A 12,744-nucleotide genomic window follows, 5' to 3' on the forward strand; every position below is an offset into this window, starting at 1 on the left:
GAGAGTGGGCAAGGGAAATCTTGGCTACTCCAGTCCCGTCAGAGGTGTGTTGTTGGCTTTGGATTCCTGCCAACGGAGGGATGCCTTGGAGGGGCAAACATGCTGGCTGCCTCTGTGGGCGTTAGTGATTGGGCACAGGAGGTGGGAGATAAATGTCTCTTGAAATTCATTGTTCCTAGGCAAGAAAGCAGAAGGTCGGCTGTTCCCACAGGCACTGAAGCATACGTGTCTGCCGATACCAAGGGAGGGAGGAAGTCAAACAATTGTTAAATAATTGCTCCTTTCCCCCATGATAGCCCCCGTTACTTCACTTGCATTTTCACACACGTTTGATCAAACCGGTCCCTTGCCCTTCGTAGGGATCCCACCCCCTCACCCACCCCAAATCTATGCTTGTTGAATGTTGACAGTCGTAGATGAAGAAGTGCATGCCAATATTAACCCATGCTGGCCCCCTCGCCAAGCATAGCCATCCCAAATACTTTTATGCACCGTTGGATTTTCTGGTTCCCACCCAATTGACGCGAGCGATGTGTGTGCAGTGCGTAGAACCTAATGTGAACAGAAAAGGTTATTGCCAGCTGCAGGGCAGCAGGAACAGAATGAACAAAGCAGCCAAGATGGAGGCGTAGTTTTGTAGAGAGTCGAAAACAAAAGAAACCTTCCTGGGTAAACGGCCTTTCCTTTTCCAAATCTGCCCCCCCCCCATGCTTGTTTAGTGGGTGGAGAGGAAGAAAATTAGGGTTACAGCACACAACAAAATGAGTGAGGCATGGGCCAAGAGGTTTCCTGGATTGGGTTGGGGGGGTACAGCTGCAAAGGTTGAAGGGAACAGCCGGCAAGAAGGATGAACAGAAGGAGGAAGGCAATGAGATGAAAGCTGTGTGTACACAGGAGCCAAGGGGAGAGCAATAACAGAAACAGTTTGGAGTGAAATAAATATAGAAGAAGAAACACGAGGGACTAGCAGGAGCATGAGAGGAAGGCTTTGAGAAACAAAATAGCATGCAGAAGTAGAGGGTGGCAAGGATCAAAGGGAAGTGTAAATTGGAGGAATAAAAAACAGCCTGATTGTACATGTCCAGGAAAGGGGGAAATTGGCAGTGCCCAGCTAGTCTAGGTGTCCCCTGCTGGGGCCCTGCTCAGGAATGCGTGTGCAGCTTTGGTGTGTGTTTGTGTGCGTACAGGAGATTGGCCAATCAGGGCAGAAGGGGGGAGCACGGGGGTGTGGCGGTTGGCAGCAGGGTGCACATCCTCCCCCTTTGCACACACACGAATACAAAGAGCTGCACGACCTTCCAGTATCCTTTTCCCAGGGACGTGTGGGATGGAATTGGGGGTGGTGGGGGTGGAGGGGAAAGGATCTGGGGAGGGATTGAAAAGGGAAGCACCCCAATCCCTTGTTTGGCCTTGCCAGGGAAAATATACGCCAAGGGAGAGAGAGGCTTGTATGTGGCAGAATGTGGGAGGGGGGAAAGCAGGAGAGCAGGGATATGCTTGGCAGAAAATATATGTATATGCAGGAACAGAGTAGCTTTGGAGGTTTTTGTACATAGCGAAGAGAGGGAGAAAGAAGTCTATATAATGCTGAGGAAAATAGGTAACACTCAGATATCATAGATCAAAGATTAGTTTACCCCTCCTAGCCCTTTAACTGCTATGGGGCTTTAAAGAATGGGGGTGGGGGGAATACCTTTCTTCATTTTATTGTGGATGATGTGAGAATTTTAATGGGAATTAGTAGTGGTCATTAATAACAAGGCAGTTAGTCTGGATTATTTAACGCTGTGTAAAGTAATGTGATTTGGCTGTGATGCTGTAGAGGTAAATGGTGTTTCAAGAAGAGCGGATAGGAAAATAAGTGGAGAGGTGAGGCTGTGAGTATACTAATTAGGCACACAGGATGTGTGTCTACATTATCAGGCTTGCAGAGGAATAATGCATGCATCTGCGCTGGATTTTTTAATCAAATATACCTTCTCTCGTCTCAATCTAATCATGCTTTTGTTTCTACAAGAGGGTGATTAGAAAAGGCACAGGGGGCTTATTCAATATCATTTGGGGTGACAAATATGCTAACATGCATTATTAATTCTTTTGTTCACCCTGTCAGGATTGCTGTAAAGCAGTGAAACGGTGAATTTCCTTTGGCCCAATTTTTCATTAGTGACTGGCTGCGGAATCATTTTGGACTTAAATTAACCTGGAATTAAAGGGTTTTCTTCTTCTTCTTTGGCGATCACTCGTAACCAAGTAAGATTGCCTTCCATGAACATAGTGAAGGCCAAGTCTGGATCCACACCTTTTACAGTGGGGACGTAGGTTTGTTTCTGGGTGGGAGTAGATCACGGTGAGGGTTTGCCAAACATGCCTTCCTCTTAGCATGTTTCTCCCTTTCGTCCTGAGTTCGAGTGTCTTCAAAGCCCATGACACCTTTGGCAAAGATTTCTCCAATTGGAGTGCTCGCAGGCTAGTGTTTCCCAATTGTCGGTGTTTATACTACATTTTTATAGATTTGCCTCAAGAGTCTTTAAACCTCTTTTGTTTACCGCCAGCATTACGCTTTCCATTTTTAAGTTCGGAATAGAGTAGTGTAGTTGCTTTGGAAGACGATAATCAGGCACTCGAACATCAAGACCAGTCCAACGAAGTTAATGTTGAAGAATCATTGCTTCGACACTATTGATCTTTGCTTCTTCCAGTACACTGGCATTAGTTCGCCTGCCTTCCCTGGAATAAAAGAGTACTCTTAAGTGTTTATGACCCTGGGGGTGTGCTAGCCCTGACATTGCAGTGGGAACATGGCAGCTAATAAATTGGAGGATCTGTATAGTATTTTGTGTGGAAGGGTTGTGTCAGGTGCTTGGGAAGCAGGTGCTGTGAGGCCTGTCAGTATTTCCCCTCCTCCAAGTAATAAATTAACCTTCACTTAGAAAGCAAGGGTAAATTAAGAAGGGAAAGACTGGCCACATAATTTTTAAAATTGTGAGTGACACACAAACCCATTGGGGACAGACAGCTTTGCTAGTCAGGATACCAGCTGAGGGAGGACTTATAGGGAAAATACTTATCAGATACCCAGTAACTGGGTGGGCAGGGGGGCAATAAAACCCAGCAACAAATGGAGGGAGAAACAATATTATTAGAAAATGAGGATTTAAATGTGGTGGGTTTCTTATTCAAGGCCATGGTTGGTGCCCCTGTGCCAGTGGGGCTCGAGTCTTGACATGACCTTGGGCCTGGTCAGCCATTTTGGAAGATACCCCAGTCAAGGCAACTTTTCTTTTGGAAATCATTTATTTAATACGTTGTCGTTGGTGTGTAATTACTGGGTATTTGACATGTCCTTATATTGGATTTTAAAACGTAGAATATGACCGGCGCCTTTCGCGGGGCCACGGAAAGGAAAGCCCTCGACCACCCAGTGCGGGGAAGGCGGCCTTGAAAAGGGCCCAGCCTCGCGGACCTCCTTAGAGAGCCCCCTTCGCCCCCGTCCATGTTCCTTCCCCCCGCCCCTCGCTCCTATCCCCGGGCCTAGGCGCCACCGTCTGCAACCAATCGGCTCCCTCCTGCTCTTCCGCAATAGCCAATCGGAGAGCGGCGGGGCGGACGGAGGGCTGTGCCGTTCGTACACGACTGCGGCGCTCTTGCTTCTCCTGCGGCCCCCGCCCCCCCCCCACCCCCGGGCGCTGCACACGCGGGATGGAATGCTGGGGAGTGTAGGATTCCAAACCGTTGGGCCGCAGAAGCAAACGAGGAGAAGCCCCGGGCACGTTTCTCGCCTTGGGGGTTGCGAATTTTAAATATGCAAAGAGATGCCTTGCATGAACTTTAAAACCACTTTCGAGCAGTTGAAATTGGAGAAAACGGAACAGCTTCCTAGGGATGGGGGTGGATAGTTTCCCCTCTCCGCTTTACTTTCCATTATCACCTCAGACTCGGTCCCCTCCTCCGTCCCCAGTTACGGAGATTCAAAAACATTGGTTCTTCAAGGGCTGTTTGCAAGTGCTTTGCAAGAGCTGAATGCGCTGCTGGTTAAAAGCAAACTGTACTGTTGAGGAGGAAAAACAAACGTGGCACAGTGTGAACTACTGAAACAAAGCAGAGGTTTCCCCCCACTTTTTTCTTTTGGCAGGGTCTCAGTGCTTCTACAAAGAAATTGAAAAGAGGTAGCCAAAACCCGAACTGCTAGTTCAGCTCTTGAGTTCATTGCAGGACTTTGACTGCCAAAATAATCAATAGATATAGACTGTAAAAGCAATAAGATTTACAAGAGGTCAGCTGTGGGTTCATATAGATCCAAATGGACAAGTCGGGTGGCTGGAAGATAGTGCTGAATCCCTCCTAATGTTAATCACACTGAGCATAAATCTAGATTGGGGCTCACAAACTGATTCATAGTCTGTTGAGTTTTTTTTTTATTTATTCAGGTGTTCTGTGGCATGTCTGCCTTAAATATAATGATTTTTGATTGTATTTTAATTGCTTCTTTTATTTCTCAAATTTATTGAATTATAATTTGAATTCTATGGAATCCAAATTGTAATTCAGCCTGATACAATATAAGAAATAAAAGAACAAAGGAAAATGCAGTTTAAAATACAGCATCTAGCAAAAAGCATTACAACTGCATCAAGGGATTGGGGAGGGGGGAGTTTCTGAACCACAGATTTAGACATATTAGATTGAATGCAAATATGAAATGGCCTTGCCTGTTGGGTTTGGCTACAGCAGATCTGTATACAGAGGTTAGAGCCTAAATCTAAGCAATTTAGATGATCAGAAGCAGGTAGGTTCAGATGTACTACAACATGGCTGTCTGCTCCAGTCATACTCTTAGAAATATTTCTTTAATATCTTTCCTCTTGTTTGCTGAGACCCAGCCTTCTGAGCAGGGCCATGGGCATGCCTCCACCGCAGAGCATTCAAGGCCAGATCTGAAGCTCGCCTTGCCTCCTCCAAGAGAACTAGCTGGGGAACACCAAGAATCCCTCGTAAACCTGCATCGTCATGTCATTCAGTGCCACAATTTTGTTCTCCCCTCCCGACACCAAAGGGGCAAAATGCTGCTGCTGCACCTGCAAGCAGGAGCCGGGGGCTCAGGCGACTACGCCGCCCCCGCCACCATCTTCATCAGGCACCCCTATCACAGTTACAGGCAGTGGGCTAGCGGTACAGTCTTCAGAGCAACTGCTCCATGTCATCTATCAACGTGTAGAGAAGGCAGTGGGCCTTGCTGAGGTGGCGCTGAGCCTGGCCAAGGCCAATAATGAAGCCCTGAGGCGGCTGGAGGAAGAAATGGGGACACTGCGCCAAAGGATGGCCCCTGTCGTCAAAGCCAGCCCCCTGAGTGGTCCTGAGGAGCGGCAAGAGGACAATGAAGAGCAGAATGAGGAGGAACAAGAGGCTGAAGGCTTCAGAACTGGCGTCCAGGTGGTCATTGAAGAGCTGCGGCAGCTGGGAGCGGCGGCAGGGCCACCTGGACACTTGGGTTTCTCGCCTGTGCATCTGGGGCCTGGGGGGCTTGGCGGGGTATGTAGGCTGAAGATTAAGAGCTTCTTTGTCCCTCCCACCCCACAAAATACACACAGTCCCCATGTCCCTCCGGTCAGACACAGATGGGCTCATGAATATTTGATGGCATCTCTCGCCTCCTCTGCCAATGACCTGCTCAGGAGAGATGCATTCTGGGAGCCATGCCAAGCTCTGCTCTGCTGTTGTGGCCTGGGGTTGGGGGGCACTGGCAAGAGCTAAAAGTGTATGTGTATTTGTATATGTGATACCAAAGCTGGTACGGGAGCCAGGCTGGAGCTGTTTGCGATGATTAAGGGGCATTGGCAACGTTGTGATTGGCAGACGTTCTAGTGGGTTAGTGTTAGAATGTTTTCATATATATGGGGCTATGAGAAGTGCCTTTGAGCCTTCCGTACCACTTGAGCCAACTGTGAACTTTTGTCAGTGCAAGATAAAAAGAGGCTTTAAAATTCAGCTATGTGTTTTGGCCATTACGCACTTGTGTTTGCAGGCCAATGCGTTTTGTGTGCGTGCGTGTAAACACACAAAAGAAGGTTTGGAGGAACTTTAAAGGATAGTAGAGCAGAGATGAATTAAAGGCCCACATTTTGAGTCAGAGCTGTAGAATTGGAATAGCAGCTGCGATAGGAAGGGTAGCTGCAGTTTGGAATGAAGGATATCATATTAAGTTGTACAAGTCTTTTTCTTGTTCTCAGGGAGCAGAAGAATCACCTGCAGTAGATGTCTCCATTCAACGGGTCTATGCCACACCACCTTCCCCCTCCTCTCAGCCACTGGATGATCCTTCTCTCTCCTGCCCAGAGGTATCCCCCAACAGCATCACCTTGGAGGACAACATGCGCGGGGAGCCACGTTTCTCTTTGGGCTTTGCAAGTCTTCCTTGTAGAAACCGAAGCATGGGACAGAAGAATGCAAGGCGCAAGAGGGACTTGGTGCTCTCGGTTAGTTGCCTTAGATAGCTGCCACATATTGGAGCTTGTGTCTCACAAGGAACTTGGCATGGGCCCAGCAGCTTAGACACTGCAAAGCTTATTTTAATTAACTTTCTGGGGCATGCTGCTCTGTTTTAATAGCTTGGGGTTTGCAGAGTTACTGTGGAGGGGCACTTATCTCTTTCTGTTTACTCTCCCAGAAACTGGTCCATAATGTCCACAACCACATCACCAATGACAAGAGGTTTGATGGCTCTGAGAGGTGAGCTCTGGGTGGGATTGGCAAATAAGATAAGGAAGAGTAACTGCAAAGGAAAGATAGCCAACAAGTGTGGCTTCTCTTCTCACTGTGTTGTGATGGGAGAAGGAAGTTGCATGGATCAAGCTGGTCTTTTCTGCATAGCTAATAGAAGCGCAGAACGCCTTTATTGATCTGGCAACCCATGTTCCCACTGAAATTAATCTCAACATCCTGAATAGTCAGCCTTCATTATTATTATCCCTTATTAAGACACCTTAATAACGTTCAGGTTATTAATGCTTATATAGGGCCAACTGTTTGCAACGTGCTTTATAAACTACAAGAGGAGAGGTCTCTGCCTTAAGGGCTTGTAATATAGAATGCAACACATGGGAGACAGCAGGAAGGAGAAGGAGAGAGTCACGGTAAAGATGGGAGAATAACGTGCTTAGGGTTAGTTAGATTATGGTATGAGGACTTTGAGGTTGTGCTGAAGGTATTGCTAAAAATATGGGATTTGAAGATGGATTTGTTCTAGTCTTTATGATTCTCCATTCTCTTCCTCTCTCCCTCCACCCCAGCATTAAATCTTCATGGAATATCTCTGTAGTGAAATTCTTGCTGGAGAAACTGAAGCATGAATTGGTATCAAATCACCACAATTACACTGACAAAGAACTAAAAGGTAAGATGAGGGTGAATAAAAACACTTCACTTGTTTCATGTCTGGATTTTATTGTTAGAACATACCTAGAACATTTTTACCTGTTGAGTAATCCTTATACACTTTGCTGGTAAATTTTACTCCAGGTCTGAAAATAAATATCTCTCTTGGCATTCACTCTGGAACTTACTGCTGCTGCTGTTGTTGTTGTGATATTTGTCAGTCACTTTTCTCAGACAGTGACTAAAGTGACTTATGTTGGAACCAGTTCGGAATATCCAATGACAATGCAAAAGCACAGCTATGCAGAAGAAAGGCAGGATTTGCAAACTCTACCCCACTAAAAGAGGCCACAGTGCCACCCTTCAAATTAGGAGCCAAATATCCCAGGTAAAGAGAAAAGTCTTTACCTTCTGGTGACATTGAAATGCTGGCTGTTCATATACACAGACATGCAGACATAAATACCCTCCACACTCAAGTGTGCCCCGGTTCCTGCTTTTTATGCCTGCAATTGCTTTGCCCACTTTTTGTTCTGTTAGGTGCTTGTGTGGCCTACTTTCTAACCAAACGACGTGAGTATCGCAACTCTCTGAATCCCTTCAAAGGACTCAAGGAGAAGGAGGAGAAGAAACTACGAAGTAGACGCTACCGGGTAAGGGACCAATCCATTATTCTGAGGAAGTATTTCTCCCGTATTATCTCAACGCTACATTATCCAGCAAAAATAGGTTTTTGCCCCTCTTTTTATTTAAGCCCAAATGCATTCCTCCATCAATTCCAAAAATCACACTGAAGTGGAGTAGGAAATGGCATTTATATTCTGGTTAAAAACATAAAGAAGCAACACTGTATATGACAGGTGAAGGAATAGGTTTGGTGCACTAAGAAAGTTCTTAATATTTAGCTGGAATTCTCTTCCTTGTAATTTGAACTGTAGGTTCATATCCTATTCCCTGGAAATTTGCTCTGTCATCTATGACAGACCTTCAAATATTTAAAGATGGCTTCTTATGCTCCAGGCTAAACATACCACAACTCCTTCCAAATTTTCATTACAGGGCTAGTCTCTAGGCCCATTTCATCTCTGCTCAACACACTCCGGTTGTTGAATGGGATGGGTTGCTTAACAGTGGAACAGACCTGCCTCAGAAGTTGGACTCTTTGTTTTTTATGCCGAAGGCAGATGGCTATCAGGGATGCTGTAGCAGAGAATTTCCTGCATTGGCAGGGGGATTTGACTTAGCCCTCCAGATGTTGTTGAACAGCAACTTCCCATCAGCCCCAACAAGCATGGCCTATGACCATGGATGGTGGAAGTTGTAGTTTAACAACCTCTGGAGGGCCAGAGGTTCCCCACTCATAGATCTTTGGGGTCCTTTCTAACCCTGATTATATAAGGCAGCTTAGAACAGGCTACATGTAGTGGGAACTGCTCTATATCTTCAGTGAACTATGTGATGTTGAAATTACTTGAAGTAAATATATGTTCAAGCTGCTGCAAAGACATTCCATCAGTTTCATCAAGCAGTTTAGGTGTTAAATAACTCAGATTTCCTAATTAATGAGTGCATGTTTCCTCCTCAGCTGTGACTTACATAACATTTGAGTTCTGACTGTTCTTGGATTCCAGCCGTAACGACATTTCCTCAGACAACACCATTTCATTCCCCTTTTTATAACCTGATCCTAACTAAGAAGTAAATGGCACTGTGTTCAATGGAGCTTACTCCTTAAGGCTGTCATCTTATGTACACTTCTAGCGAATAAGCCCTACGAACTGCAGTGAGACTTACATCTGAGTTAAATATGCCTATGCTTTATGGAAAGTTGCCAAAGGTAACCGGAGACGGTTTACAAAATGTTATGGAAGTTTTAGAAGTGATTTAACTGGTAAAATCCTTAATGAGTAGTGCTATCCTATGTCTGCTTAGAAGTCCTTTTGACTCCAATAGGGCATAATCCTGGGTAGGTTAGGATTGCAACTGAAATGTTATTTTTTAAAGACTGCAGTCTCATGCACATACATAAGGTAATCCCATTGGAAAAAGTGTGACTTCTGAATAAATACGCACAGGATTGGTCTGTTAGCAGGGTGAGAGGATTCTCTCAGTCAAAAATAAATTACTTGATCAAAGTTGTTAAACAAACTACTATTCATTCTAATTAGCTTCCTACCTAGCAGTTCGTTCCTAAGTGTATTTACTCAGACATAAGGCCCATTGAGTTCAATATGGCTTATTTGCAAGTGTCGGCTTCTAAGACAGCAGCCTAAAACAGAAAAAAGGAAGAAGACAAAACCAGGGAACTGGATCATTATGTCTGCATCCCACTTGTTTTCCAATATCATTTATCAAAGCAGTGCTAGTCTTCCTTTAAAAAGAAAGAAAAATGAAGCCTGCCTCAGAGTAAAGCTTCACTCTTTTCTGAGACCTCCCTGTAGCAGAAGAGACTTTCCTTCACCCAGGGGAGCAGACACTCGGGTGGTGGGGCAAATGAGCCCATCAACCCACAGCTGCCAAGAGGTGTTTGCATTATAAACTGCAGGCCTTGGAGCATGTGTTCTATTTCTGCTGCAGAGATGATTCCCAAGCTAGATTGTCAAATGCTGGGCAGCAGAAAGCTATAATTTTCAGACACATGCCACAGAGCGGGTTCCACTTTTTAAAAGACACTGGGCAGCAAGCAAGCAAATTCTTAAGGTGGTGGGAGCCTGCAATATGGCAGGCCCGGGTAGAGCCGAGTTTTGGAGTCCTCCAACACTAGGGGGAGGACAAAATGGGGGGAAGGTATATGATAGAGGAGTTTGGGGGCAGGGAGAGACATTTGGGAAAGACAGACCAGTGAGGACAGATGGGGTGAGTAATTGCAGAGGCGTAGGCAAAGATGATATTCTTAGAATGACTAATTAGGCTTCATTTTGTCTTACCATTAGCTTTTTGCAAATCGTTCAGGGGTGGCGCGTCTGCTGGGCCCTGAAGAGCAGCGTTTGTGGCAAGGTGTGACGGAGGAGCTCATGTCAGACGAGGAAGACAGCCTAAGTGAGCCAGGTGTGTGGGTGGCACGCCCCCCACGATTCCGCGCTACCCCTCTCACTCAGCTTTGCTACCGACTTGATGCCAACTCAAAGCATGGCACCAAAGCTAACCGGGTTTATGGGTCGCCCTCTGACCGCCTGCCCTCCGCTGAAGCTCAGCTCCTGCCCTTGCACCTCTACAACCCCCATTTTCAAGAGGAAGGAGCCAGGGCGGGCACACCGCCTAGGCCGCCCAGCCACAAAGGCTTTTGTCCTGACCTCAGCTCCTTCGTTGAGATCAAAGTGGAAAAGGATGAGTGACCTGAGAATGCTGATCGTGTTTAATATGGCAGCCAAAAGGAAGACAAGGAGAGAATACAGGATCACCAGCAGCTGAACTCAGTATCTTCCCAAAGAGAAGGAGGGAAGCAAATTGCCTGTCATGCGCCAGGTTGTGTTTGTGGGCTGAGACGCATCTTCGCTCCATAAGGTGCTATTACTTCTAGGTCATGATGAAGAAATGGAGGATAGAGAGGGACACCACTGGGAAAAGGAGCCCTTCACAAAGATGTGGCTGTTTGGTCTATACCCTACAGGTTGACGGTGTGAACATGAAGAGTACAACGTTGCAAAGGGAATTAAGTCTTTTCTGAGCCTTCAATAAAAGCAACCTTCAAAAAAAATAGGAATTTCTGTAAAAACTGACTACATTGTGGACTGGGTGGATCAGAAACTTTGGAGAACCTTTCACATTACAAAACTACTCTCAGTTATACTATTGAGTTAATAGTAGCGCAAAAAAATGATAATAATGTCTGAGACGTTTTCTGAAATTATGGGGATTGCTCACTGCTTAGTCAAACTGCTTTTGGGACCACAAGAGTTAAGAGAACACTTAGAGTGCTTCTTGGTTGACTCTTCATTGATAGCAATGCTTTTAAATTAGAAACATTTAGTGATACCAAGTTGACTGTTCTCACCTGTATGTGTGAAAACATTAGGCAGGTGTGTATTTTATTCCTTCATAAACCCCCTCCTAGTTGCAGAGTTCCTATTCCTCCCTCTCATTTGCAGGACGAGTAAAAATCTTGTGTAGGAACGCGAAGAAGAGCTAAGAAACAACACTCCTGGTTTTTATTATTGCATTGTTGTGATAACTTCCCCTTTGCTAGGTTTCAGGAATGGCTCTCTATTGTCAAACTCCAAGTCCCCTACAACAGGAGATAAAAAATATCTCTGGCTTTTACCAACAGTAAAACACCAGGCTTTTTGGTTTTTTTTTTTAAAAAAACATTTGCATATGTTAATTCACATAAATGTGCACTAATTAATTTCCAGAGGATTAGCTGTGCTAGAATGTTGCAGCCAAAACAGCAAAGAGTCATTAACACTTCATGCATCTGATGAAGTGGACTCTAGTTCACAAAAGTTTTTGCCGCCATAAGTGTGTTAAGGTGCCACGAGACTCTTCATTGTTCTTACTAAGTAAAAGTACGTGTTGACTTGCCTGGCTCAAGTTTTTAAAAGAATTTGTTTCAAATTAACTATGTGTGAGTCTTACCACTGACCTGTCATTAAACTATGGCACTGGCTCCCATGGGAGGCAGTGATGGCCACCAACTAATACTGGCTATAAAAGAGGATTGGACAAATTCATGGAGGAGGCTGATGTTGGCTCTACTAGCCATGATGGCTATGCTCTGCCTCCACAGCTAGAGTCCGTAATGCTTCTGAGGAGGGCTCTTCTGCTTGGATCCTGTTTGTGGGTTTCTCATGGGCACCCGGCTAGCTGCTGTGAGAACAGGATGCTGGACTAAATGGCCCATTGGCCTGATCCAGCAAGCTGTTCTCATGTTCCTATGTACATGGATGGACTTATGAGAAACATATTTTAGAGGGTGCTGTCAGGTGTGCAGACATTGGGGGTACAAAACAGCCCCCCAAAAGAGGGCCACAGTACCATCCTTATGCATACTACTGTATCAAAAGCATAAACTGGATATTTATTGAGTCATCACTGTCCTCTAGTGGCTTTTTTTAGATAGTACAAAAGGATGGATGGTCCTTTCCCTCTCTGGCTGGGCAGACACCTGTTATCAGTCTTTGTTTGATCTAGAAAAAAGCAAAGTGTAAGAGTGGTCAGTGTTATTATGCTTGCTGCAGCCCTCTATTCCTTTCCTCGACACTCACTCGGCTCCCTGTAACCCATGACCCTGTATCTTGGTTTCTATGACAATCCATCCGTCTCTATTTACAGTCACAAGCAATAATCAGAAACTCCATTCTGATCATAAGAGAATGCATTGAAAGAATGGGACAATAGGTCACTGGTAAAGATCGGGTTCCAGTGATGGGA

The 12,744-nt window shown here is 45.4% G+C and overlaps 1 protein-coding gene across 1 annotated transcript; it reads left to right on the forward strand.

Annotated features, from left to right (window-relative positions):
* Window positions 1–398: 398 nt before the first annotated feature.
* On the forward strand, window positions 399–11,895 carry LOC309327375 (uncharacterized protein C14orf93). The gene is made up of 7 exons (XM_081836602.1): window positions 399–1,301; window positions 4,878–5,532; window positions 6,231–6,476; window positions 6,668–6,729; window positions 7,290–7,393; window positions 7,915–8,027; window positions 10,308–11,895. Exons 2-7 carry the CDS (start codon window positions 5,011–5,013, stop codon window positions 10,707–10,709), a joined length of 1,449 nt encoding a protein of 482 aa, XP_081692728.1. The 5' UTR covers window positions 399–1,301; window positions 4,878–5,010; the 3' UTR covers window positions 10,710–11,895.
* Window positions 11,896–12,744: the final 849 nt, after the last annotated feature.

The sequence above is a fragment of the Podarcis erhardii genome (genome assembly GCF_964252035.2).
Source record: "Podarcis erhardii genome assembly, chromosome: 13".
Classification (NCBI taxonomy): Eukaryota; Metazoa; Chordata; class Lepidosauria; order Squamata; family Lacertidae; genus Podarcis; species Podarcis erhardii.